Consider the following 27,688-nt stretch of genomic DNA (forward strand, 5'->3'; position numbering starts at 1 on the left):
TGATTTTTTTTTCTTTTTTGCGTTCAACATCCTCTTCAATTGTTTACCTCCACTTCCTGCACACGGTATCATTTCTTCAAAAGTTATATGAAATCTCATAACCCACAGACGGTTTGTAAATGATTTTGTCTTTTCTCTCTTTTTTTTGTGAGAGAGACGGTGTTGCCGTGTTGGTTTATATGACAAATTTTGCTTGTTGTTAAAAGAACTCGAATTGAAAATACCTGCCTGCCTTGATATATGGAACCGAATCTCCTGTGTCCTTCTAAGCAGAAAAATATTGTCCATATGCGAAACTAGTATTATGTCCGTACATTGCAACAGACTGGAGCAGATTTAGAATTTTATCAGAGGAGATCAAAAAAATATCGAATCAAATTTAAACCCAGTAATAAAATTTAGCTGACTCCTACCTAAACTGTCAAATATGAAAACTTCCACCTATAATCAATCATAATAAACCACCTATAACAGACTTTTTTGGTATCAAATTAATTAGTTATTTTTACAAAATAAACAACAAATTAGTCCTAGAACTTTCAATATTGATTCTTCCATTAACCTTGACATTAATTATTTTATCAGATGCATCCCATCGCAGTAGTAGTACTTCGGTAGGTCTTGTTCAGTCATAAAATAATTAATTATTTTCATTTATCAAAGATACAAGAGTAACAGAATCAGTCATAAATTAATAACAAATAAAAGTTGGAATTAACTTAATTCAGTCATAAATTAATAACAAATAAAAGTTGGAATTAACTTAATTTGTTCTTTTTCGAAATTTCAAAAATCAACACTATTAGCTAGTGTTGCTAGAATTAAACTTCGAAGAGTGTAGTTCAAAGCAAATACAAATTTTAAGACTAACCCAGTATTTAAAAGAAAAATTAAGGACTAAATTTTAAGTTCAACGGATTCGTATCCTCTCAGGTATCGTAGAGGATTACTCCCACTTTACGGTTTGAGATTAAATCTCCGGTTTGAGATTCGGACTAGTAATCTAACATAGGGGGAGTATTATTGGGATTTGAAATTCGTGCCAAGTTAAAAAGAACGGTACAGATCTACTAACTATAAAAGATTCCCTTATCAAGGGATGGAGAGGATGTGAATTCCATGAGACTATAACCCTAGATAATTTTTTTAAGCTCTTTAACCGGATTCCATACCCATGATTCCATAATAACCCACAACCCGCTAGTGTTAGCTCTTTCTCTCTATCGACGGACGGAGGGAGACCGTGTGAGAGCGGTGAAAGCCGGGCCTCAGTCGGAGCGAGTCCCACAACACAAGAGAAAGAGAAAGAGATGGTGGCGGCGTCTGGAGGCAACCAAGCCTGGACCAGAGAGATCAACATCCGCCGTCGGATCGCCAACATGTCAGTCAGTATAGTATAGTATAGTATAGTATAACCTAACCTAACCCCCTCTCTCTCTCTCGCTCTCTGATAAAAGGAGATGATTGATAGGATTTCATGATTGTTTATTCTCAGATATAATAAGAGAGAAGACGATTTCTCATCCCTCAGAGACTACAATGATTACCTTGAAGAAGTTGAGGACATGAGTAACTCCTTTTCCTTTGCCTGTATTTCAATTTCCTCAAATTACCATGGTGTACCATACCTATACCCCAACTTTCAATAATACTACTTTGTTTATGTTGACCTAGTACTTGTTTTAATCTGAAGCTTGCCGCCTAATTGATGGAATTGATGCGGCCTTAATAGAAGCTAAGATTGCTAAGTACCAACAAGAGAATGCTGAGCAAATTACGAACAACCGAGCTCGTAAGGTATATTACATAAGCAATATTCATTTAAAGAAACTTGATATATTTCCTCAATGTCTCATTTTTTGTCACTGTGAATGGTTTCTGTCTTTGTCATTTGTGGCGCCTCTTATTCCAAACAAGTATATGCTGTGATTTCCAGTTTCATGTATACTGGTAAGGACTTTAGACTGGGGAGTAAGGATTATTATATAAATCAGTTTGGTGCTTACATCCACTATCTGTATACATTAATTTATAGTTTGACCCTGATATGTACTGGCTTGATTTTCTAACTACATTCCTACTGTTGATTTACCAGGATAGGTTGGCTCATAATCCATTGTTCCAACCCCCTTTTAATTGTTAAGTCTCTAAGTATTTGTCATTGAACTAGTTTGTTTGGTAATTCCTGGTTCCGGCAGAATTGAAATTGCATGTGTGCGCTTGATGTTTGTATTACCTTTTTTCTTAAATTCATTTTGCTTTTTCAATTATCCTTGTAGTGGTGATATAACTAACATTGCAATGTAGGCTGAAGAATTAGCAGCTGCACTAAAAGCATGCAAGGCTAACGCCACTCAAGCTGATCCTATGGATTTGGTGAGTTACTGTAGCAATGCATTTTTCCCTTTCTTCATTTCCTCACTGTTAGTTATAAGAGTATTCTTGTGTACTGTTAATTTGATATGTTCATAGCAATTTATACACTATATAGTTGTAGGTTTCATTATGTGTCAAATTAGGTCTATAACAGTACTAGCAGTACATGCTAGTTCTGTACAGGACTGATGGGTACTGTACTGGTATTATGCCTCTGGTATGATAAATTTGTAAATGCACATATGCTTATGTCCTATTTTAGGATGAATTTTTTTAAGATAATCAAATAAAGCGCACATTCCACATTGGAGATCTAAAGCTTGCCTATAGCAGGGTGCTGGTCAAGGTTCTCAAGGAATGGCTCTACAAGGTCAGTATGCACCAGCTGGTGGGCCCATGCAACCCCGTCCAATGGGAATGGGCCAACAACCAATGCCTCTGGGAGCCCCGCATGATTCGCGCCTTGTGCAAGATGATGAAGAGACAAAGAGGCTCCGTGCTAGAGCTGGTGGTTGGACCCCAGAATTGAGCAAGAAAAGAGCCCTTGAGGAAGCCTTTAGCAGCATTTGGATTTGAATTCTGAATGGAAAAGATGGTCTAAAGGAAATGTTTTTGAAGGGTAGATTGGAAGAGCGACAACAATACCGGGTAATTATGATAGAGTTAGCAATGTTGCACAAAAATGATACTTGGATGGAGTGCCTTTGTAGTCATTATGCAGATGTGGGTGAGATATAACCTGTTAATTCCATGTAGGTGCTATATGCTAATATCATATCATGTAAGGGGGCACTTTGAATATTTTGTTTTTTTTGTAGGATTTTGACAAAAAAAAAAATATTCAGAAAGATCTTTTTGAAGAGAATTTGTTAAGGGATGATGTTCAGTTTCAATATTTGTCTATACGCTATCAATTGAAAGTATTGTTGATGAATATATGATGGATATCTTTGTTTAGTTAATGAGACACGACACTCTAAATGGTGCATTCAGGTCCAAAGTACACTGCTTAGAGATGCAGGCATAACCCTTTAAATGGTACAGGTCCAAAGTACACTACCTAGAGATGCACTATGGAAATAGCAACCTGGTGATCCATATACAATTTAGAATAACATTTTGATGATTCAAAAGGAACCTTCTATGGGGTTTGGCTAGCGGTGAAACCTCGATAGGGTAATCGAGAACAAAAGTTGGTTGTACAAGTGTAGGCTCAACAACTACTTCAAAAACCTGAAAATGATTGAAATAAATCCAAATTTAAAAACTAAGCAAGTTCATTTCCATCAGCTAACATGCATATTTAAAGTCCACAGATTTGAACTGGCAAAACAAGCATTGCAACAGATCACATGAGTATAGTACAAGGTGACTGGTAAAAACAAAAGTGCGATGCGAAGCTGTATACAGTTTCAGTACCAGGTATATATGCTATGGTCAATCAAAGTTGAAGTATCCATTTCCCTTTTAATTCAAAAAAGTTCCAAGTTATCTCAAAAAGCTTACTATGCTTGAGGTCTTCTATCATCAGGCCAGAAAAGAGATTCTGTTTGCAAACATAATAAAACCAATAACTACAAGCTTATAACAATATAAACGAACAGAAAATAAACATTAATTCTTATCTGGCCATATATAGGGTGACATTGGTATCTCACTATTTGTCTTAGGTTGATCGAATCTGTTATCTCTAGTGCCAATATTTCTGTGAATTTCAATAAATTTCTAGAAAAGACTGATAAATTCCCCCAAAATTTCTGTGAATTATTGAGAATCAAATTGGCCCGGTTAGTAGTTCTTGCTGTTGATAGTTAGATATTGTTTCTTAGCAAAGTTACTAGTAAAAAACTCAATACACAATTAAGTTCTAAATAGAAAGGAAGTTGTTTGGTTACAAATAATTAGAACTTAAGTAGAAATCGAGCCTACACACCAGTACCAGAGGAATTTAGATAAAAAAAAAAAAAAAAAGGAGAGAGGACAGTCAAAGTAATACCTCGGAAGAAACTGGTGCACGCGGTTGTAGGCACACCATTACTAGTAGTCTAGAACCAGGGGACAGCATTGAGCCAACTCCGGCCTCTCAGGAGGCGAAATTTATAAGCAAAATGTCATTCGCTATTGACCCGAGGTGAATCATTGAGCCTGTCGATGCATCATCTCTTGTATGGCAATTTAGTCATTGCTCATTGTTGATTAGGCTTACTCCTCAGCCCCATTGGATGCGGAGCTACTGCTAGGGTCAAAAGAAGGTTTATCATCACGTATTCATGTGCATAATTTTATTCATGCGGAGTTATATTTACTTGTCAAGTGACATTGTTAATTTTAATGACAATATATTTGTGCGTTGGATCAGCCGGTCTGTTTATTTCTCTTTTAGAGTTCATTGATATTAGTGTATTCATGAGAACTTTTGATTTTTTTTTTTTTTTTTTATCAAAACATTAAGATATTTTATTTCTCTACAAAAAGTAAGCATATACAGAATGCACAATAATGTTATCAAATACACAATGCAAAAAACATATACAGTTCTTAAAATCCATAAGAGAAGAAAAAATCCAATTCATCTTTTGAGCATATTTCTAACAAAAGCTCTAACCATTGTATTAATTGTCACCTTATCAGGCTTACACCTTTTCTTTTCCATCATATCCAAAACCCCTTGCATCTCCCCCAAGCAACTAACTCTTGTATACGCATCAACCAAACAATTAAAAAACGCTGTGTCCAACAACACATCTGAATTCTCAATCAATTTGATGACAGCCTTTATCATCTCCTTATCCCCTGCTCTCCCATAATCCCCGACTAGCAAACAAAGCGTCACACAATTTGGCTTAATTCTCTCTGATTTCATTAGAAGAAAGATGTATCAATACCTTGCTGGTAAGAGGCCTCAAGAATCCTTGCTTCTGGATTGTGATTTTTTTCCTTTTGTCTTTTTGGGCACTGTTTACATTTTACTTTATCTGTATTTCCACCAGCATTTGTAATAATCATAATATGAGCATAAACAAACATTAGTCCTCCTCGACTACTTATGCTTTGCTCCAACAAACACACGAATTCTTTTGTATATGTTTTCATTAAGCAAAGCAGCTGGAATGTACCTAGGCAGTAGCAAGATGTGGCGCCCAATCGACAATCGGAGGGGAGGTTTGACTTGTAATGTTGATTTTGCTTTTGTGAAATTTCCGTGGAGAAGAAAACGTGAGTGATGGAACGGAAAGAGGGAAGTTTGCGTTGGAAGGGGGACAGAGAGAGAGAGAGCGAATTGATCTCTCCAAAGCACCGCGGAAGGCCCAAGAAAGAGAGAAATGGCTTTGGGCCATTGAAGCAAACCACACCTGAATAAAATGGGGGCGTTTCCTTTTTTTTTTATCATAATGGGGACCTGGCACACCTGCTACTGTTACCCTTTTAATGGTTTATAAGCCATATCAGATGCATATGATGTCCAATATAAAACTACGCATAAACTAAAATTTGCAGGAGCTTATCAAGTACAGTTTTCAATTCAAACTACAATGTAGTACAATAATCTCAACCTACCACTTAAACTACATTTACAGAATTAAAAAATTGCAACCTAAACAAAATTTGCTCATATGACTAAAAAAACAATATAAATGAAATCTCATCTGGTATACAAGTACAACAATTACTCTTGGGTATCTGGCTACCCACCTCCCAAATGAGACTTCTATTCCTATCCCTACTTTGAGAACTATGAATCATAACCGTTTGACCACCACAACAGCAAAATGTGGGTGATGCATCAACTCGAGTGAAACTCGGAGAGACGGGTCACTGGCCCCAAGTTGATTAATTACATTTAGGGCTATCCTGTTGCGCTCCGCCACTTTTTCTATCTGGCGTATTTCTAACAACTTTTCGGGCACATCTGCAAAACTACCTTTAAGGGATGTGATGATCCTTTGAATCTCCTTGAAATAATCACACCTTACTACATCCTGAAACGACATCTTTGTTAGATTGTTTCACAGGACAGGACAAGGAATGATTGTGAGCGAAGAGATGCTCTTTGGCTATTAGTTATATCTAAGCAAGGATTTTTTTCTGATTTAAAAAAGTGAGCATGTAAAGTAATTTTTTGAAATTTGAGCAGGACGTTGACAATTGGCACCGTGCATAGATTTTACTCGAAGCTGGCAATTGACAGACACTCACTTTTTCATGAATCTCAGTTCATGAACCCCAGCATCCTTCTTAGATAACAAAATATGACGATAACTCCATATCTGTCTGATTTTTCTTTATCCTATCTCTGCAAGAAAGCTGCCCAATAGCTCTTTGCTATCACTCTATTTCTTGTTTTGCAGGATTTACAAGAAATTAATCCTGTCACTAAAAACATACTTTTGTACTAGTCAAAGTACAACTCTGTAGCTATTTACTTTATAATCTATTTTAGTAATAATTATTCTTTTAGAGATTTTTTTAATACTCACAGACATAACCACTTGTATAATCTGTAGCTCTATACTCGGTACCTATTTAATTATATAATCTCTTTTAGTAATTGTAGTTTGAAGGATCTTTTAATACTTACAGAAACTCGTGCCAGGTGTGTTGATTCATGGAAACTAGAGAAGGAAATCTGTTCAGGAATATGCGCTCTTAGGAGGAGCTCAAAATGTTGTATAAATCTCTGCAAAGGAAAATCGGCACATGAATTATAAGATTTAGAAAAGAGCCTCAAGTTGGGCTTCCATGAGGCCCCTAAACTTTATTCTTTTGCAACTGGATCCATAAACTTCTCGTCTGGTTGTCTATTAAAAAGGAAGAATGCTTATGTGCTTTGTAGGTTCTAATGAAGTTGAGGAACTAACGAGAGTTAATTTAGTTTAAATTGTTTCAAAGTAGTCATTATAATTTCCTTAGAAACTAGAAGAAAAAAAAAGTTTATAATAACCTCGTGCTCACTGTTGAAAGTATTTGGCATTTTGAACACATTGCCTTCATTGCGAAGAGCGGCTAGGACCTAAAAAAAGTAAACAAAGAAAATAATGTTTATGAATTTTCCGGGTTGCATTCTGGAGGCAGCCTTAATATCGTTTATGAGCAAAAGCTAAAGAATACCATTGCCAATCCTTCACAAAGATAAACATAGCACTGGAGTAACAAACAAGAAGGTGAAAAAATGGCATCCCTTGAATGATCCTTCACATGATTATCCCTTTTCTTTTTCCCTTTTTGCCGTGCTTAAAAATAGCAAAAAAAAGTGTGTCCAAATATTCCATTAGACAATCTATGAATAAAAGTAGAAATCATTAAATTATAACTCTAATATAGGATCATCCGGATTATTTGAATTATATGCTCTTTAAGAAAATGGCACTATTTCACAAAGAGCAGCCACTGGCCAATATTTCCCCAAGCAACAAATTGAACTAGAGTAAGGCAGATTTGCATGTCTAGTTCCAATTTCATAAAAACTAGTTTGTAAATTATTTGGATCGTTTTATATGAGAAATAGGGGGCAATATGCACATTTTAATTTATTATATATTTGTTTCGGATTGCAATAGTTGGAGCTGTGTACTTGTATTTGTAAATAGTTTAAATTACCGGAGGTGCAATTAGCAAAAAGAACTAACGAAAAAGCCAACACAACGGGATATACTCATAGATTGATAGATACTAACTTGTGTCAATGTTTGCAATGGAGCGCAGTTGGGTCTTTTCCAAGAGATGGACAAAAACCACAGACATATACCAGTAGACCATGCAATACTCGCCAGGTGAGTACAGCTCCAGTTCGAACCCTAACTGGAGGAAACGAGATGCAATCCAGTATGTCTGTTCCTGAGCCCACAAAAAGAGACGTTTTGACACTTTCGCATGTAGACCCTGCAAAATAGTTTTTATTGGAGGTGCATATCCATATTTGAAGATGATAAAATAATAAGAATGCCAAATGACTGTAACCTCATCTGTCAAAGAATTTTGTGTTTCTCCAAACTCTCTGTTGTATGCCAGCTCCAACTACAGATAGCAGAAAGTTAAGTTTCTCACATAAACAGTATCAGAGTTTAAGAAAGATAATGAGAATGAGTAAAGCTACCATGTTTAGTTGAGGCCTAAGCCATGGAATAAGGGGTTTAGGCCTCAGTTATTCCACCAAAAGAGCAATAAATAGGCTCGCCTAACTAGGCGTAAGCCTAAAGTTAAGCTGGCCTAAACTAAACCACCTCCCAGGTGCCTTAATTTTGTGTTGCGTCCTCAGACTATTTGCAAATTTTACCTCTTTAGACCTCAACCAAGAATGAATAATTTAGGTCAGAATAACCAATTTATGTCTCCTTATTTTAGTCCTCAACCAAATATCATAATTATGGATTAAGCTCACTGATGGAGTTCATAATCTTAAATCTCAAAATCTGTCAGATCGGTTTTAAATGATGAGTTCAAACTGTTGATCTTGATAGCTTTGCCATTTTAATATTTTTTTGTTTGTTTTGTATAAGATCAACATATTGAGGAACAAATCATTTGTGTGTTCATTTCTCGACAAATTTCAACATCTTGATCTTTAAAAAAAATGAGCTCAAAAAATGAAAACACTTGGCTCATCAAGTAGATGGAGATCAGCAGTTTTAATTCCTCATTTGAAACCAATCTGGCAGTCTTTTGAATTAGACTCACAAACCCTCCGTGTGTTTAAGTTCATAATAGCTTCACTCAAGGATGACAAAGTAAAATATAGTAGCCCAATGGAGGCCCTAAACCTGTATAGAAACAACGCTCCAATCCTGCAAAGTTTTTCCAAGCTTGCGTCGTTGCCATGCAATATTTGTGCATAGTATTTTGAGCAATACCATCAAAAGCTGCGTACAAAGACATAAAATAATTTTATCAAGAAAAAGAAAGACAATTGTACTCCCAACTAAAATGTACTATTTTCATAACACAATTCTTACTTGACCTAGCTGCACGACAAATTCATTTTGTTGAAATGCCTTGTCTTTAGCAACATCTGGTAATAACAAAACCCTTGCAATAACTTCATGGAAGTACTCTTGTCCATAAAGCTTCCCAAATTGAATCAGGAGAAGCTGGTTCAAGTTAAACAGCAAAGAATTTTATTCACGTAACTGAAATTAGAGTTCAACATTACTCACATTTTCAGCTGGAGTGCAGCCAAGAAACAGAACAGTGTGACGGAACATGCATGTTTAGTTAAATTTTGACAGTTTTGACTTCTGAAGAGAACTATTTACCCTTCAAGCCAATTATGCATACTACTAGGTTCCAAATTTGTTTGACCTCTGACCCAGAATAAAAAAAAACATTTGATTGTATACCAAACATTCAGGGGCAATTTAATCATTTTCTGATTAACTTGGCTGTTGTTATGCAGAACAGGTGTACTTGAACATAACCCAAAAACCCTGGATATTAGCTGCAAATCTAGTAATTGTAGGTGCTGCAATATTAGACCGATTAGTTCCAATGATAAAATGAAGCATATGTTAAGCTACCTGGAGATAAGCTCGAGCAACCAGATCAGGTTTTGATTTCTGGAACTGAACAACAAATTGAAGAATGTTTTCAAGCTTGGGATCAAAAGAGAAGGAACATAGGATGTCGAAATCATGTAAGAGCTTCTCAAAGTATGCCAGAGCCTGTAAGAGTAAACGGCAATTTAAAATAAAAACATCCTTCTGGTGAGGCACAGTAATAAGTTGCTGATAAAATTTCAATTTTTTTTTTTTTGCACTTTCAAATATCAAAACCAACCTGAAGACCAAATAGCAGTATCTTTTTTACCAACCGAACCAAACAGAAGTAGTAGAAAACAACTATCTGGTTAGAAGTTGATATAATGGAACCAAATCGCCACACTTTTTAGTACAATTTTGGTTTTAGTGCTATAGAGAGCCCCTTTAAAATTACAAAATGCGCTCACTTAACCTGGAGACTCGTTAAAGACTAACAAATCAATCTCAGGTATCTTACTAACAAGTAACAATAGAGGTGCTGGACTAAAGGTACCAGCCATAGCTATCCCCACATTTTCCAAAGACAGGAAACTACCTGGAAAATATATGCAAAATGCAACAAAATAAACTAATCTTGTGCTTACATCATGCCAGCTAATAATTTTGGCAGCACGCGGAGGGGCAGGGCTAAGCGACTTGGCATTCAAGGTTGCATCAAATCCAATCGCTTTGCATCCTGATGCAGTTGTGGTAGTCTCAGGGCCATTTTGACAAGAGATGTGTGGTTGAGATTTAAGGAACTTCTCATTTTTGCGCATGTTTTCAAGTTCAGCTAAGCATGTAAGGATATACTTGCGGGCCATGCTGTGTCCTTTTCCTTGCCAGTTCCTAATGTGTCCCAAGAGGAGGTCAAAATACTGAAAGTAAAATTATTAGTATATATTCTGAAAGCAAAGTGAATTAGGAAAAATAAATATTCATGACTAAACACACAGATTTTACAAAAGAATCACCTAACAATGACTCAAAAGATATATTGAATCGAAAAAAGAAAGGGATATGGGGACTGTCACAAATATGGTACCAGCTACTAAGCTGGCTGCATAGAATGTACCGAACCTAGCACAGAGAACATTACATGTCTTAGGTCTCTCTCCATTTCAAGTTTTATGTGAAATGCAATACTTCACAAAAGTTAGCACAAAATGAGGCATTTCTAGATACTGATTCAAAATTAAAGTTCTTAATTAATAATATGATCGGGGTTAAGACCTTACGAAAACGTAATCGGCACAAAAGAGCTCGGCAATATCCCTCTTCCAACTCAGGATTAGTCTGAAGGGGTTCAACATCTGCAACAAAGGAAAATAGCATTCTTGTCAAACAAAAGAAAACTACAGAGTGAAAAAATGCAATATCAAAAGAGAAAACCTAGAAAATATCACGCATGCCCGCAGGAAGCATGAAAAATATGTTCCTACTCTTCCCTCCTGATATGGTAAAGTTTTCCCAAACTATTCTTCCTTCCTGTGTGTCTATCCTATCTATAAACAAATGATAAGCAAAAGAGAACCAATCTGGGTGTTTCACAAACAAAAAGGAGAGTAAAGATGTGCGTGCAATATCATAGGGAGGCATGCAGGATGTTTCTCATTGGTGATATTTTGCTTTTTTTTTAAGGGGCATACACAAAAATTCAAAACTGTCTGTACCTTCAATTTGCTTCTTCTTGGAAGGAGGTTGGGCCTTGCAAGCACGCAACTTACGAGAAATTGTTTCCTCTATTGAATGCAAAAATGCGTGCAACCTTTCGTTGTCTTCATCTTTCAAAGGCAATCCATAAGCCATTACAAAGAGATCCTCTTCCTATAATGTATGAGATGTTTTACCCTGTCTTTTTAATAATTTAATTTAACTTACTTTCCTTTGGAAAATAAACAAGCATTATTACAATTGGTAAGAGAACTAGCCTGAGATGAAAAATACCTCATGAGTCCGGGCATTAGATACAGACTTAATTACTTCATTACATGTAGCATGCATAATCCTACAATATGCATTTAGTATAGCATGCGATGAAGTTCTCTCCGGCCTTAAAAGATAGATACATGAAAATAATGTTTGAGCCAGAATAGAACCCTTGTGCCATGTCACCTGCAACAATAATTTTAGGATTAGAACAAAATAAATGAGCACATATATAGTATTTGAAGTTTGCACGAATCCAAATAACCGATCCAAGCCAATAAAATTTTACTCGGTCTGATCATACCGGTATAACTAGAAATTCAGTAAGGATTGAGAAACATATGGATAATTCTACAAATAATATTTCACACGCACAGTACACTAGTATAGAGCTTGATGCCCTGCTATGTTACCTCAACTTATTATAATGACACTGACTGAAAATTAAGAATTCACAATGACATGGAACTATAGAACATTTATATTGCATGGAAACATACTTCGCAAGAAAAAAGGTGGTCCATGACATCAATTGTACGTTGTACATCAACCGTTCGATCAGAACTAAGAGGCACAGGAGCTGCACCGGCTTCAATGGCTTCTTCAACTGTGCAGTAACCGTTCTCAATTCCAGAATCCATTTTTGGATCCATTATCTAGAAGAGAAAGACCAGACCTCAAAAAGGAGATATATACACTAATTATTTTTTTTATTTTTGCATTCCATAAAGTAAAAAAAAGGCAGGTGGGTGTTAGAATAAAAATCTGACGCTAAGTAATTAAAGTGCATAAATGATTTACTCTTGTTTGATGCAACAGTATATCCAGAAAAAGTATCTGTCAAGCATACCAAGGGTGGAACTAGGTTCACAGGAAAGGGAGCTAACTCCCCCCCACCCCCCATGAATTGAAATTTTATATTTTTGCCCTATAAGTTTTATATTTTTACATAAATTATTACTATTAGCCCCCCTCATAAATGAAATTACGTGGCACCTATTCATCAAGCACCCCCCCCCCTCTCAATTTTCTGGATCAGCCCCTGCATACCTCCAAGGCAGACATGGCAGCAAAAAGACTGAAGTTCTCTCCATGTATGAGCTCCCCGTCGTGGAGATCTATAGCAGTGCAATAATTAGAAAGAAAACTCAGAATAAAACTACAAACAATTGAAAATAATGTGGCTGTATGCAATCAGTAGTATCAATGATATAAGCAACAGAATTACAAAATATACCATTATTCAATGGTTACAATACTTTCGAAAAAGTTGAACCCCCCGAGTTCTTCGTGGAACTTTTCAACAATGACAAAAGATCTTTACAGTTATCAAACTTAGTGAAGTGAGAAATGCTAATTGTTCGATTCTACTCGATAGCACCGCGAGTATAGTTCTTGTTTCTTGAGTATTGTTAAGACAATTTTAGACATAGCTAAATTTGTTTAGCTATCTTCCTAGTACCCCATTGTTCCATAAAAAAAAAGTAGATGATAATCAAACATTCAGTGAGAATTGTTATAATAACAACAGACCTATAAAAAATCCCTATCAAAAAGGGAGATGAGCAAGTATTAATTGGTTGTACCTTTACAAGCTGCGTCAATGAGATGGGAAGCATCAGCCCATATAGCCCCGTCTCCGGGTGGGATAAAACGAGGAGGCGAGTGAGAAACATGACCTTCTCCTAGCACTCCCGTGTGGTTTGTCGCCATGGGAGATCTGATCTTCTATTGAGTTGTGTTTTCTTTTTCACGGGAGCGGCGGGAAGCCGATCGATCGCTCTTTTGCTTGGTAAAACCAGCAGGGTTAGGACTTAGGAAGAGGAATCTCAATTCATATAACCTGTGTTAACTCAGATTTTGACTATAGATCCTCCGATCTGCTTTTGCGCATGGCCCGGAGCCCCGGATGGTCCGCATTCTGATCGAACGGTTGATATATAACCTTAAAATTTGAGATATTTAAGAGTATCCGGACTCGAGGAATCATGTACGTACGCTCAGGTGATTTTTTTTTGTCCCTCTAGTTTTTTTTTTCTTGACACAGGCATTCTTTTCACAGTTTCATTTTTGCTCACTCTTAATTCTAACTTAATTTGATTATAAGTCAAATTAATTTATAATTTTAATCTAAAATAATTAAGTTGAATTGATTTATAATCTTGATTTAGTGAAATCGAATTAAATCAAACTTGAATTAAAAATCAATTTAACTTTTGAGTTTTGATTAACTGAACTTTAATCCAACTCTATATAAAGTCAATTACTATTTTTTTTTTATATTTGTATACCTATCGTGTTAAGTATAAAATAATTTCTAAATAAAAATCACTTTATTATGATGCTGACCCATAATAAAATTTGAAGATTTTACATTAATATCTCTAAAAGTATCTTAAATATGTATTGATAATTAATTATTTAAACCAAATCTGAATAATTCATTTGTCATTAGTCTGTATTGCATTGATTATTTCGCTCACCTTTTCTCCGATAAGAAAAATATTTATCGAAAAAGAGTTAAATTTATAAAATAAATTAGTTTATATAAAATTATCTTGCGCTCACCTAATTAGACACAAATAAATATATTTTTCAAATCACTAAAAAATAAGGGGGAATTTCACGTGTACCCCTCAAAAACTTCAAAATTACGTATCTCCCCCTCTAAATTTTGAAATTACATATTTCTCACCTCTAAACTTCGAAAACTCACATATTTACCCATTTATTGTCTTTTATATTAAAACTCATTCTAAATTTATAAAATATCTATTTTACCCTTCATTAAAAATATAAAACACCCTATCGAACTCAAATTTGAATATGAAGGTTCTTCTACTATCTGATCCGCGAGCATCACAATAAGATTATTGTGTGCTCGCTTCAAGATTCATGCTAATCTAGCACGCACGGATCTTAAAGCAAATTTAATCTGCGTGCATTGCATTAAGATTTGTGCACGTTGTTTCAATATTCGTGTTGATCTAGTGCGCACGAATTTTAAATAGAGGAATCTTCAGATTCAAATTGGAGTCAGATAGGCGTTTTATACTTTTTAATAAAAGGGTAAAATAGGTATTTTATAAATTTAGAATGTGTTTTAATATAAAAGATAATAAAATGGGTAAATATGTGAGTTTTTGAAGTTTAGTAATTTTGAAGGTTTTGAGGGGTATACATGAAATTCCCCCAAAAAATAATGTATGCAGTAATAGTCGAAGAGTAATGCAGAGAGTTATATTACTTTAAAAAAGAACTAGTTGCATAATTGCGGCTACGCCGCAAAATTTTCTCTCATCATGTTTGTTGGAGTATATGGTAATGTTTTAAACTACGCGTCAAGTGAATATGTGCAATGATTTAAACTATGCGTCAAATGAACATTAAAAAATTTGAGTATGGAGTAATTTGTAATGTCAAGTCACTCGAAATGTTAATATGTGCTGGAACATCCACTCAGCACCTGTCAAACAGAAAATGTCATAAGAAATTGTATATATTTATACAATAACGATACAGTTTGAAATTGCATGCTAAAGGATTGAAATTTTTCTTGATAAAGCTGTGAGATATATTGTTCTAATTCAAGATAATATTTGATTTCAATGGTAATGGTAAAGTTACAAGAGCTTTCTAGCAGGTGTACAACAAATGAAAATGTTAAAAAAGTTGTGCAGGAAGGGAGAAAATAATGCAGATATTGGAAAAATTGCAGCAACTTAGAAAGCATAAAAATCTTAATTTATCTGAGCAAATTCTTGCTTATCACCAGGCGTCTCAGTAAATGAAAATGCTCCAATCCCTCTGATTTCGTACCGGTGGTAGGTGTAGATCAAACGTCGAACTACATAGCAGTAAAATTAAGTAATACTTTGAAGTCATGTAGGTCAAATTGTGGGAAGGTGTGACAGTTTTGATGTCAATACTTTTCGTTTTTCACTTTCAGGCTGGTTTTTTTCCTATCATTAAGTTGTTATGCTTTGTTGATGCGTACCAGATTTAAATGGACGCCTCAGATCTCATTTTACATAGTTAGGTATTGCACTGGATCTGAATTCTGGATTGGAGGAGAGATTTGTAATCCCTTTATAAACTATAAGCTTCATAATATCATGTTTGCCTTTCTTAATTTAAGAAATTAACAAATTTACTCAGTCTATTGGAACTCATTTTAAATGTATTTTCAGGAAATGGTAAGTAAAATAATTATCTTCAATACCATGCCAGCTGCAGGGGAGAGCATTGCTCGATTAGTACGTAGGATGTTGCGAGAAGATTGAAACTGGGAAGGAGAAGGCAAAGAGAGTTACAGAGAGTCAATTACTGCATAATTTATTGTCTCCTGAAGGTAAAATAAGAAATAGAGATATAAAAATACCAGATGGCAGTATGCAAAAGATAGAAGAAATTCCCCTACCAGTATTTATGTAATTTCATTACCATTGTTAGATGGTAAAGTGGAGGCTAACTATACTGAATAACATAGATAAAGTCCTAGAACATATTTTGCTGTTTTTGTTGTCAGAATGTCACATTATCTATTTCTCAATGTTTAATCGATAATTTCAATTGATAATAATCTCTAAAATTTGGTTGTAATTTATATGAAGCCCCTGACAACAATTATGCATTTCACGAATTCATTTTTGTGTATGTCACATTATCTATTACTACTACTATCATTGAAAATCAAGCAGATAATCAAGCATTTTATTAGTTTTCAATCTTTGTAGAGAGAAATTATCAAAGATGTTAGCTGTTGATTGTTTGAAAAATATATCGAAACATTTATGGAAATATTTTAGGGGACTGGGCCATGACAGTATAAATATTGATAAATGAATAATTAATGTTTCAAAAAAAAAAAATATAATTTAGCGGAGGTTGATTTTATCTTTATGTCATTGACCACAGTAAATCAAATTTTGATTTCATTTCCTACGTTTTAAAGTCGATGCGCCTGTTGAGAGTATTGAAAACTAATATACCAATATATGTGAATTGAATATTGTGTGTAAGAAAGACAGTGCAGTAACATGGAAGGAAACGTAAAGTGTTATGATATTTGACCATATTGTATATTATATTTGCAAAATGTGGTCACAAAATAGGTTGTTACATCTCCTAAGCTAGTAGGAAGTCAAAATAGGAGCGTAACAGTAGGAGAGGTTAAAGCTTTAAAAGAAGAAAAAAAAAAGGAGAAAAAGAAAGGTAAAAGGGGACAAAAAATCCCAAAGTGAACAAAGGCAGTGGTTGTGAGGCTTCCAGGTGAGGCCAAAGGCATGCACATCATCTTTTTAAAAGGTTTCTGTTAAGTTGAGAAGTTTAGGGCATGGTGAGGTTGGCACGGGTGGCGAAGAGAGGTGCCGAACTTGTTGTCCCATTTTCATGGAGGTTAGCATCAACACTGTTGGCGGAAGTTGGTGCGACTTGTGTGGTTGGCAGCTGGAGAAGGCCTCGGTAGTGAATGTATAGTACGGTGTTCATGTTATCAAGGTAGTTTACACAATTTTGGAGGAGTAGCATTTGGCAGTGTTGTTTATATATTTGGTCGGTCAGTTCTTGCATGTGGATGCATGTTTAAATAGTCTTTAATATGTGGTAGTGGGCCATATTTCCTTTTAAGGTGTTATAATCAAGGTTGGTTTGGTATAGCTTATCGTGGAGACGATGAATGGTGGTGCGTGCAATGTCTAGTTGCTGAGCTAGACGGTTCGCAATTTTTGTCCAATCTTTCTTAGAACGAACAAAGACATGAGAGTTGAAGTAGCCTGAGACACGGTGGTTTCCCAAGTAATATGTACGGATGTATCGCAGAGCCATGCGGGATGCGATATCCTCTGTTATAATCAAGTTGTCTTCGGGGAGAGATGTGAATTTTTTCTCTAGTGGGCGTCATTTGTAGGTGTGAGTTCAACCACCACTACGACTGTTACTAGGCCGCGGACATCTTTATCGTGTGTGTATGTGGGTAGCCGCATGCCTAAGTCTGATGGAAGGGTAGTTAATATGTGACGTCCAGCGAGAGACAATATTGCCATGGTAGTGGTGTATTTGTTTGGTATATAATGGAGGTAGATGTAGCTATTGTGGTTAGTGTTGCTGTTTTCACAGTGGGGTTAGAGGTTGGGTAAGGTGGTAAGTGGTTTGGTAGTTTGCAGTTAAATAAGGTTTGGGGGCGGATTTGCTTAAGAAAAACTGATGCAAATGATGGTGTAGTGCGTGGAAGGAGTAGAGCTTGGGTGACACATGTTGTGAGATTGACAGATGTCCCTAGTGGTTTAGATGAGATAGTTGTTGATTGCTAGTGATATAAGGTTGTCAAGTATCCAAATGGTTACAGTACATGGACAAGTCTTATGTGGTTTCGGTTTTGTATAGTTGCATATCAAATTGTCCTTTTTGGTGGTTGATCATGGTAAAATTTCATGTAGTTGGTGAGATGAAATGATGATGTATGGAGCTATTTATAGGTGAAGTTTGAAGCCTCTTGAAGCTAAAAAAAACGTGTTCAAACTGCTGCTAAATGCCATGCCCCATAGCTGAACCTGTTTTGAACAAAATTAAATAGATTTGACCATGTTAGACAAAAAGCTGTGAAAATGACTGAATTATAATGATTATATGGCAGGAACAAAATCCCAATGATGTATATAGGTGCTTAGAAGGTTTTTCTTAATTTTAATGATCATTTTACACATCTTGATCATGTTTATCATCAAGAACAAGTGAGAACACAGCAGCTGGATTCTTGCTGTCATCCTTGTTCATTTCACAGATTTGTACTATTCTTAGGTGATTTTCAAGAAGAAGAAAAACTAAAAAATTATAGCAAAGACATGACTAGACTATATATTTTTAATATGCATAAATATGTTAATCACATTGCTTTAAATCTCATTTTTTGCTGTTGAATTTACTGCTGAAAAAAGTTGCACTGTTGCTGGAATTTTGTTTTCAGCTGAGATTTCTAGCTGCGGGAATTTTTCTTATAGTTGAAATAAAATCATAAAACATTCTTAATATATGTAAATATAGGTGGATAATTTAAGATTTTAAATTTTAGGTCCCAATTGATGACTTTTTATATATTTTTGGTGTTTTGGTTTGCAATAGCTAGACATCTACTCCATCATCTAATTTATTAGAAGTATATGATCAACAACTTTCTTCTTGTGAAAAAATATTTTTTGGGACAGATGTATAGCATGTTTTACATCCACAAAAGTTAGTAGGTATATTTCCCTTCAAGAAAAATTAATTTAGTGAATATCTAAAAACAACATCATGTGAAATAGGCAAGATTTATGCTGAAATTTCAGGTGTATCTTGATCTTTTGACTTGAAATGACATGAAGAGCTAGAATATAGCTGAAAAGAGATAACGAGTTGTCTCTTGACTGATTATACCACTTGCAAATGTGATTTGAATGCATATTTTATATTGCTAACTTGTCATGTAGCTACTAAATTCATTTTTGGAACTTTTCTGAATTTTTTTCTAGGCTTTAAAACACAGTGTAATCATGCATGAAGCTCATGAAATGTAATTTTTCTTAATCATAAAATATATTTTCTAAGTTTAGACTAGTGAAAGAAAGATATCTTATACCAAAATTATTATCCTTTATATGCACATTGCCTTATTTAAAAGTTTTAGTCTTGATATAAAAATAATGAGGAGGGTTCAAATACCTTCATTTTTTGTGCCTCCATCATGCTTTCATTTTTAAAAACTTAAATAACTCAGAGTTTAAAGTTTAAATGTCAAAATAAAACAGTTAGATATGATCTATGTTATTTTCTCTATGTGCTCATAAAAAATTATCACATTTTGATTTTGCTTTTATGTGAATCAATAAGTTAAAAAATCAACGTCTAGAAATTATCCATAGTAGTATACATTTTTACAAGCTCAAGATGACAACCAAAACAAAGTTGAAATGCCATAATTTTTTACATGTGCATAGATAAAATGATATAGTTCATATCCAACGGTTTTATTTTGAATTTTAAGATTTAAATTTTGAGTTATTAAAGTTTTAAAAAATGGAGGCATTTGAACCCTCCTCAAAAATAATATACACTTGATCGAAATACTAATTTGTCACAAAGTAAAGCATGAACTAGATATGTTGTGCATTTCTTTTTCTAAATTATCATAGCTTTGGTATGATCAAATTATGTAAATTTTATTCATGGTTTACTCGTAGCGGATATATCATAGTCTTATACACACAAATTAAAATCTGATTCTTAGAAATAATGTTTGATACACGTGACAAGGCTAATATAAGTATAACGGTGATATGTTTCTTTTTCCTTATCATCAGACATTAAAATTTAGCTAGGTAATAAATGATACTAACAAAAAAAAAATTTAGTTGCAAAGCATACCTCTCTTTGAAGATACCTGAAAATTACATTATTCATCACTTACTTCACAACTCGTGTTTGATGCAAACATATATCTTGTTTTCAAAATTACAAAGTTCAGGGTGTCCACAACTATTGGATTTATCTTTTATTTTGTGTCTTGTTTTATCTATTATTGTAAGATTCCTCTATAACTTACATGCAGTTTATGAGTAGTTTCTTACGTTATAGAAGTGTTTCCCATGATTTCCACTCAATTAGAATTAACATTACTAAAAAAAAAAACTACTTTCTAGCTCAGTTTTGGCCAGGAACAGTCTGTTTCGGCTATGTCTGAACTACCCACTTTTTTGTGCAGTTGTTTCGCCCTTCACAGAGAGTGTTGTTAGCATTTCGGTTTTGGCCAGGAACTGAGCAGAAACTTCCCGTAACCACCTCTGTTTTGGTCAGGAATTGAGGTAAAAATTAAGAACTCTTTGATACCCACAAAAATTCATTTTTGCAGTCCGCAAAGGTTTTTTCCACTTGATTTTTTCAGATATTTGGGCAATATTAATACTAACACTTAACAACAAAAAAATAGATCAGAAAGTCTACAACATGATCTCCAAATAACAAACTAAATAAATAAACATGACTTATTCTCAATCATAATTCTTGATATATCATTTATTTCATAACTTGCATTTGGTGCGAATATATTATTCGTTTTCAAGATTGCACAATTTTGAGTGTCTACAACTGTGCTCCAGAATTTAATGTGTAGAAATAGAGGGAAGACAGAAGACAGTAGTGACAAACATCAATACTAACTTTTAAACAATAAAATCTATATCTCAATTTGAGAGTGATGTATTTTGTTAAAATCCACGTGACACTCCTTTTCTCTCCGTACAGTATTCAATGCCCTCCATTCTTATTCGCTTTCTCTTCGATTCTCCCCTTCTCTCGCCTGACCAACTCCAAATTGGTGGGCTCTCACCTTCACACATTGAACTTGTTCTTTCCCTCCCTCTGCGCCCCTACATCTGGATATCTAATTCGTTGCTTTAGTTCACGATTCGTGTTGAAGCACGGAGGATGTAGAAGATCAACCAAGAAGTTTTAATAATGAACTCATGACATTAAAAAAAAGAAAACAAAAAAAGAAAAGAAAAGAGGCGTTACTCTTGTAGAAGTGCAACACCTAACCATATAGAATGAGATCCGAGTCATCAATTTTTTATATGACACGAATCTTAATGCGGACTTGTACATTTCAAAGTTCCAGCAGTCATCCAATTGTTGCAATCCGTGTTGCCTCAGGTACCTTAGGTGCAAGCGGTCAATATGAACTGTTCATTTCACTTGGCACGAATCTCAAAGCAGACTCCACAACTTCAACAGCTACTGGATTGAGTTTGGTCTAGATAGAATTAATCTTGACCGTCAATTTTTATTAATTGCACCTCAGGTACCTGTGAGGACACGGAACCCAATTGTTGCGCCTGACCATATAAAATGAGATCCGAGTCGTCTATTTTTATATGACACGAATCTTAATGCAGACTTCTACATTTCAAACAGTGACCCAATTAATTTTGATCCGCAGTCACGCTTATGGGCTGCTCTTGGACTAATGAGATTCGACTCTTGATTGGGCTTCTATAGATGATCTGATCCGGCCCATTAAACTCTCTTCTTCCATCTCTACTACCCTTTCTCCAAGCAAGGTAGAACACAGCACATCCTATTTCCCCTTCTCTCTTCATCAGAAGCCGACTCCAAACCTCTGCTCGCTCTCTCTCTCTTTTATTACCTCAGATCGCACCAATTTGCCAAAATGTCGCGACGCTACGACAGCAGGACCACCATCTTCTCCCCCGAGGGTAGACTCTACCAGGTGGAGTACGCCATGGAGGCTATCGGCAACGCCGGATCGGCGATTGGCATCCTCTCCTCAGACGGTGTGGTGCTTGTGGGAGAGAAGAAGGTGACTTCGAAACTGCTCCAGACCTCAAAATCCTCCGAGAAGATGTACAAGATTGACGACCACGTGTCATGCGCTGTCGCCGGCATCATGTCTGATGCTAACATTCTCATCAACACAGCTCGCCTACAGGCCCAGCGCTATGCCTTTGCATATCAGGTATATCATTGCCTCAGCTCCCATTTACAGCACTGCTCTGCACCAATTCAACCTTTCATCTTCCAACTAAAACACTTACACGAATAGCCTTTCATTCAAGGCGCTTCTTGTTCAATTGCTAGGGTCCAATAAAATTTTACATTGAACAAATTAATAATACAGAACCTTGTCTTATGTGCGAAACAATTATTAATAAGTTGGAGGAGAGATGCGGCCTAAAAATTAAATTAATTGAATAGCAAATTATGCATCACAGAATCAGAACTGTCCGGGTTCTTTATTATTTTCTTTCAAAACTGACAACATTGGATGAAAGTATTGGAAAGTATCAATTGTTGTAGGTATTTACATTAACACAGCACTTTTAGACTACCGTGCTATTTGAGGTCGAGTAGCTAACTTAGGTAGTATTATGCTTAATGGTAACTAGAGAGGATGTAAAAGCATCTATCTGACTTACTGTACTTTTAATGAACATGCTAGATTTCTGATTTATAGAAGTGATTAAACTAGCTAGCATTTTCAAAAAGAGGACATTTAATTATTTATCTTATAATTTTAATAAAGTGATGGGTTATAATGATGACAGACTTATTTGACAACCATGAGAACCTACAAAATGGTTTTCAAAATAATAAATTACAATTGCAGCATGTTCTCTATAGTTTAGATAGGTTGTGTATCAAACTCAATACAATTTGAAAACCGAATTTGATACACCACCTTTCTAAACTACGGAGAACGTACCGCAATTTAATTTATTATTATGATAACCGTTTTGTTGGCTGTCGCGGTTGTCAAACGAGTTTGGCTGTCAATATATCCCCCATCCCTTCCCTGAAATGTATAAACTCCTTAAGAAATTTCCATGTTCTTTTATTTAAATTTTCGTGTTATTGTCAGTTCGAAATCATTTTGCTGTTGGAATATTTGTATTTGTCTTGGTGAGCTTAACTCTAAAATCTACCGAATTGGCTTCAAGTGACGGGTCCAAACTGTTGAAATCAATCTACTTCACGAGTGATGTGTTTACATGAAAAATTTATAAATTTTCAAATTAATTTAGTATCAAGTCAAGCGGTAAAAAAAAGAAAGCTTACAAGTTAATTTTAATGTGTTTATTTTTCATCAATTTTTGGCCACTTGACTTTATACTAATTAATTCGAAATTTTTTAAATTTTGCATGTAAACGCATCACTCTTGAAGTAGATTGGTTTCAACGGCTTGGATTTATTATTTGAAGTCAATTTAATAGTTCTACTCTTCATAATTGTGCATATAATTTTTATTATTTCTTTGTAGTTTCTCTTCTGAGTAAAGTGGTTCAGAAATACTAATTGCACACATGCTAGATTCTGATATTTTCTAATATTACTAGCAGTGATGAAGATCAGCACCGGTGGTAGCTTATTGTTTCATATGGTAACTTTGATATATGGCTGTATACATGTTCGGTCAATAAGATCCTAACCCAATTTCATTTGGATAAGAAAGACGAGTTCTGGATAACTAAATTCTGGTTAATATTTATTATGCTGGATTTAGGATTAATTAATTATGTCGTATTTTTAGTCAATAATTAAATGTACCTTTGCTTTCTAGTTCAAAAGTTCCACATATTAGGGCTATTAAAATTGATTTCCTCCATTTTTGTGTTCTTTAGATATTCTGATTTGTTTTCAATTGTAGTTCTGCACCCATATTCTTACACACTTCCCTACTAATGATGCAGATCGTTAACAATTGAGGAAAGACATCTCATTTTTTGTATACTATTGTTCATGTTTCTTGCTCAGCTATTTTCTGAATCTGACAGGAGCCGATCCCAGTCGAGCAGCTCGTGCAGTCACTGTGCGATACAAAGCAAGGCTACACACAATTTGGTGGGCTCCGCCCATTTGGCGTCTCCTTCCTCTTTGCTGGGTGGGACCGCAACCACGGGTTCCAGCTCTACGTCAGTGACCCCAGCGGCAACTACGGCGGATGGAAAGCAGCGGCAATCGGGGCCAACAACCAGGCCGCACAATCCATGCTAAAGCAAGACTACAAGGATGACATAACTCGGGAGGAGGCAGTGAAGCTGGCAATAAAGGTGCTTAGTAAGACCATGGATAGCACCAGCCTGACTGCTGAGAAGCTTGAGCTGGCTGAGATCTACTTGGCACCAGCAGGCGAGGTGAAATATCAGGTGTGCACACCTGAGGCCCTGGGTAAACTTCTTGTTTCGGCTGGAGTTACCCAGCCAGCTGCTGAGGCCTGATGCCTGATGCCTGAGATGAGATTTGGTTCATTTGGGGTTATCTTCTGATAATTATTAGTGCTAGTTATTTTTAAGTTTGTTTGTAGTGCCAGGAGGCGTGGATGGTTTGATATTAAAAAGAAAAAAAAAATGACTTTTTGTGATTTTATTACATGAGTATCTGTAATGTGTGATCATGACTTAAACTGTACTGGTTACGCATGTATTTAGTATGATAATGTTCCTTTATTGACTTTTGCTTTTGGTTAGAACTTGGAAGAGAGTTTCAAACAACAATATGCATGTTGCCAAAATAAGTTTTTCAATAGTAAAATACTTACCCACTGAAGAATTGAGCATCTGTTCACGGTGTCTGTGTTAAATAGTTTGTCTAGTTGAAATTTTAACTCACTGAACAATTGAGCACTATTTTTCTCCTAGCAACTGTCTCAATTAGTACCTTCTTAAGTTTTATGTCATTGTTGGTACTTGGTAGATGCACATACGGTGCCTATAGAAACTATAGGGGTCCTTTCTGAGATTCGTGTCAAGTTAAAAGAACTAATATGCACCGTCCGTTTGTAATTAGTCAATTGTGAACAGTGTAAAATTAATCCGATTTTAGATAGAATGCACGAGACTTTAATGTTCATGTCAAAAATAAATATGATAGTTCATATTTAAATTCAAAAGTTAAATTACTTTTGATGTGAATTTCAATTGCGAAAATATCTTGAAAATATTCAACGGAAACAATCTGAGAATCTGCATCTCCTAGGGAAATTTTTATCCGTAAAAATTAAAAATATGAAAGAGAGGGAGAAAAAAAAGAAAGAATACATTATTATTTTTTTTAAATCAAAAAGTTTGAATTGGTAGGAATTCTACCTATCTAAACTTAGTTTTTTTTTTCTATTCTGATGTATCAATAGAAAAAAATTCTTATATTAGATTTCTAGTAAAGTATTTTAAAAAAAAAATAGATATAATGTTTCTATTATATTAAAATTTTATGACACTATATCTATTTTTTGTAAAATATTTTTATATTTTACTAGAAAAAATTAAAAGAAAAATGACAAATTAGTTTGGATTGGTACAATTCCTACATATTCAAACTTTTTTATTTTTAGGATCGGACAGAAATCCTTCCAATTTTTCTACCAATAAAAAAATATAATGTACTCTTTATGTTTCTCTCTCTTTCTTTTCTTTAATTGCTACAAATAAAAAATATCCTCCTTCCACGTACCTGACTCTGAGTACAATTAGGTTTTGAGATTCGTGACAAGTTAAAACTGAAGACTCAGATTTAATTATACCGAAATTTTTTAGTTAGCACACTAATAAATCAAAATTAATTGATTACCATTCAATTGATCAGATTTCAAAACCTGCTACCCACACGTACTCAGTCCACGCACTAAATTAGATTGATGCGCGTACTGGAGAGGCGTACCAATTTGGTGCGCGCGCTGAGAAGGCGCACCAAATGATGCGCCAGTTGAGGGTGTGCATCAGTTTCTCTTTTTCTTGCGAGTAACATAACAAAAATGAAGCTGTAACTTGCTGTGTTTGACTGCAGACTTGGAAGGGCTGCCCTTTTCAGTTGTTTTTTATTGGTTGAATGTTATTCTTTAAGGTCCTGTTCGGCAGATATATTGGAATAGGAATGGATATGGTTTGCAAGAAATTTGAACTGTTTTTTACTGTTCATACGAAAAAAAAATTCAGATTGAATTTTTTTTCATGTGAACAGCAACTCCAAAGTTACTGCCAAACATGGCCTAAGTTTGATATATTAATGTTCACATTAAAACGTGTTTGATACATAATGTTCACATGTGGTGCGCATTTGTTGAACCAATGATTTCTCTCAATAACCCAGACCAGACCACTATTCGCCAAATTTTTTATCATTGGCACGCTGAACCTCGAAAAACATATACTTCATGGCTAAACTGAAAACAAATTTTCTTGCTGAAATTGTGAAATATCAAATATCCTTGGCTCCTTGCATTATCTCATTTTTTTTTTCCTTAGAAATCAAACCCCTGTTATGTCAAAATTGTTTGTAGATTTTTAATCACTATTATTGTGTCAAAGTGTAGAGATAAAAATATACAATAAGAATCCGACAAAACCATTTATTAGAGAATAACGGAGAAAAACAATGCATGCATGTACTATTATATACTTCTATCATCAAGAAAAAGAACGATACAAGTATATAACTAGCCTATATCAAGAATATATATATAGAGAAGGGTTCAAATGCCTCCATTTTTAAAAACTTTAATAATTCAAAATTTAAAACTTAAAAATTAAAATAAAATCGTTAGATGTGATCTATCTTATTTTCACTACGTGCTCATAAAAAATTGTCACATTTCAATTTTGTTTTTATGTGAATCAATGATCAACGTCTAGAAATCATCCAAATTAGTACGTTTTTTACAAGCTCTTGATGACAACCAAAATAAAATTGAAATGTCATAATTTTTTACACGTGCATAGATAAAATAATGTATATCATATCCAACAGTTTTATTTTGACTTTTAAGTTTTAAATTTTGAATTATTAAAGTTTTTAAAAATAGAGACATAGTGAAGACACAAAAAATAAAGGCATTTGAATCCTCCTTTTATATATATATATATATATATATAGGATTTGGCTAATATGCTATGGGTAGCTAAGAGGCCTCCCGTGCTATGGCTCAATATTCGACTTTTCAAAATCCTAACGGTCGATCCGAACCATTCATCTTGTTCTCCATATTAATATGTGTTTGGAGACTAAATTTTATATTTTTTGGAAATTGTTTACTATTTTTTTAGATTTATTGAATATCGCTGTTTTTTATGGTCCAGATTTGTCTGAAAAACAGCGATTTTCAATAAATCTAAAAAAATAGTAAACAATTTCCAAAAAATGTAAAATTTGGTCTCCAAGCACATATTAATATGGAGAACAAGATGAATGGTTCAGATCGACCGTTAGAATTTTGAAAAGTTGAATATTGAGCCGTAGCACGGGAGACCTCTTAGCTACCCATAGCACCGTAGCCAAGTCCTATATATATATATATATATATATATATATATATATATATATGAGAGGG

General features: G+C 34.8%; 3 protein-coding genes and 1 long non-coding RNA gene across 7 annotated transcripts; 3 read left to right on the plus strand and 1 right to left on the minus strand.

Annotated features, from left to right (window-relative positions):
* Nucleotides 1–1,204: 1,204 nt before the first annotated feature.
* LOC144553556 (cyclin-dependent kinase-activating kinase assembly factor-related / CDK-activating kinase assembly factor-like protein) lies at nucleotides 1,205–3,312 on the plus strand. 2 transcript variants are annotated; one of them, XM_078301777.1, is made up of 5 exons: nucleotides 1,205–1,381; nucleotides 1,496–1,569; nucleotides 1,694–1,797; nucleotides 2,308–2,376; nucleotides 2,707–3,312. In XM_078301777.1, exons 1-5 carry the CDS (start codon nucleotides 1,311–1,313, stop codon nucleotides 2,950–2,952), a joined length of 564 nt encoding a protein of 187 aa, XP_078157903.1. In that variant the 5' UTR covers nucleotides 1,205–1,310; the 3' UTR covers nucleotides 2,953–3,312. The 2 variants fall into 2 exon arrangements, with proteins under 2 accessions (XP_078157903.1, XP_078157904.1); XM_078301778.1 differs by having other exon boundaries at nucleotides 2,710–3,312.
* Nucleotides 3,313–5,867: 2,555 nt separating this feature from the next.
* MAK10 (MAK10 homolog) lies at nucleotides 5,868–13,605 on the minus strand. 3 transcript variants are annotated; one of them, XM_078301780.1, is made up of 17 exons: nucleotides 13,403–13,605; nucleotides 12,867–12,934; nucleotides 12,317–12,472; nucleotides 11,835–12,002; nucleotides 11,561–11,714; nucleotides 11,121–11,200; nucleotides 10,493–10,765; nucleotides 9,888–10,031; nucleotides 9,327–9,461; nucleotides 9,135–9,233; nucleotides 8,335–8,391; nucleotides 8,052–8,256; nucleotides 7,486–7,607; nucleotides 7,319–7,387; nucleotides 6,956–7,054; nucleotides 6,102–6,356; nucleotides 5,868–6,023 (listed from the first exon to the last, which is right to left on the minus strand). In XM_078301780.1, the coding sequence occupies exons 1-16, from the start codon at nucleotides 13,527–13,529 to the stop codon at nucleotides 6,117–6,119; spliced, it is 2,196 nt and encodes a 731-aa protein (XP_078157906.1). In that variant the 5' UTR covers nucleotides 13,530–13,605; the 3' UTR covers nucleotides 5,868–6,023; nucleotides 6,102–6,116. The 3 variants fall into 3 exon arrangements, 2 of the variants coding, with proteins under 2 accessions (XP_078157906.1, XP_078157905.1); XR_013511391.1 differs by having other exon boundaries at nucleotides 5,868–6,356; nucleotides 7,330–7,387; XM_078301779.1 differs by having other exon boundaries at nucleotides 5,868–6,356.
* Nucleotides 13,606–15,369: 1,764 nt separating this feature from the next.
* On the plus strand, nucleotides 15,370–16,120 carry LOC144552387 (uncharacterized). The gene is made up of 2 exons (XR_013511112.1): nucleotides 15,370–15,640; nucleotides 16,007–16,120. It is a non-coding gene; the product is annotated as an uncharacterized LOC144552387 (long non-coding RNA).
* A 5,751-nt stretch (nucleotides 16,121–21,871) lies between these two features.
* Nucleotides 21,872–24,812, plus strand: PAC1 (20S proteasome alpha subunit C1). The gene is made up of 2 exons (XM_078301784.1): nucleotides 21,872–22,323; nucleotides 24,141–24,812. The coding sequence occupies exons 1-2, from the start codon at nucleotides 22,018–22,020 to the stop codon at nucleotides 24,582–24,584; spliced, it is 750 nt and encodes a 249-aa protein (XP_078157910.1). The 5' UTR covers nucleotides 21,872–22,017; the 3' UTR covers nucleotides 24,585–24,812.
* The last annotated feature ends 2,876 nt before the right edge of the window (nucleotides 24,813–27,688 follow it).

This window comes from Carex rostrata, chromosome 4 (assembly GCF_964058835.1).
Source record: "Carex rostrata chromosome 4, lpCarRost1.2, whole genome shotgun sequence".
In the NCBI taxonomy this organism is placed as follows: domain Eukaryota; kingdom Viridiplantae; phylum Streptophyta; class Magnoliopsida; order Poales; family Cyperaceae; genus Carex; species Carex rostrata.

Bases quoted from the DNA above. Each gene is read 5' to 3' on its own strand.
- MAK10 (XM_078301780.1), bottom strand. From the start codon at position 13,529: ATGGCGACAAACCACACGGGAGTGCTAGGAGAAGGTCATGTTTCTCAC. The intron at 12,003-12,316 runs GTATGTTTCCAT...TTATTGTTGCAG, and splicing joins ACCACCTTTTTTCTTGCGAA to GTGACATGGCACAAGGGTTC. The intron at 7,608-8,051 runs GTTAGTATCTAT...GCTATTTTTAAG, and splicing joins CATTGCAAACATTGACACAA to CACGGCAAAAAGGGAAAAAG.
- LOC144553556 (XM_078301777.1), top strand. From the start codon at position 1,311: ATGGTGGCGGCGTCTGGAGGCAACCAAGCCTGGACCAGAGAGATCAAC. The intron at 1,570-1,693 runs GTAACTCCTTTT...TTTAATCTGAAG, and splicing joins TGAAGAAGTTGAGGACATGA to CTTGCCGCCTAATTGATGGA. The intron at 2,377-2,706 runs GTGAGTTACTGT...GCTTGCCTATAG, and splicing joins AAGCTGATCCTATGGATTTG to CAGGGTGCTGGTCAAGGTTC.
- PAC1 (XM_078301784.1), top strand. From the start codon at position 22,018: ATGTCGCGACGCTACGACAGCAGGACCACCATCTTCTCCCCCGAGGGT. The intron at 22,324-24,140 runs GTATATCATTGC...TGAATCTGACAG, and splicing joins GCTATGCCTTTGCATATCAG to GAGCCGATCCCAGTCGAGCA.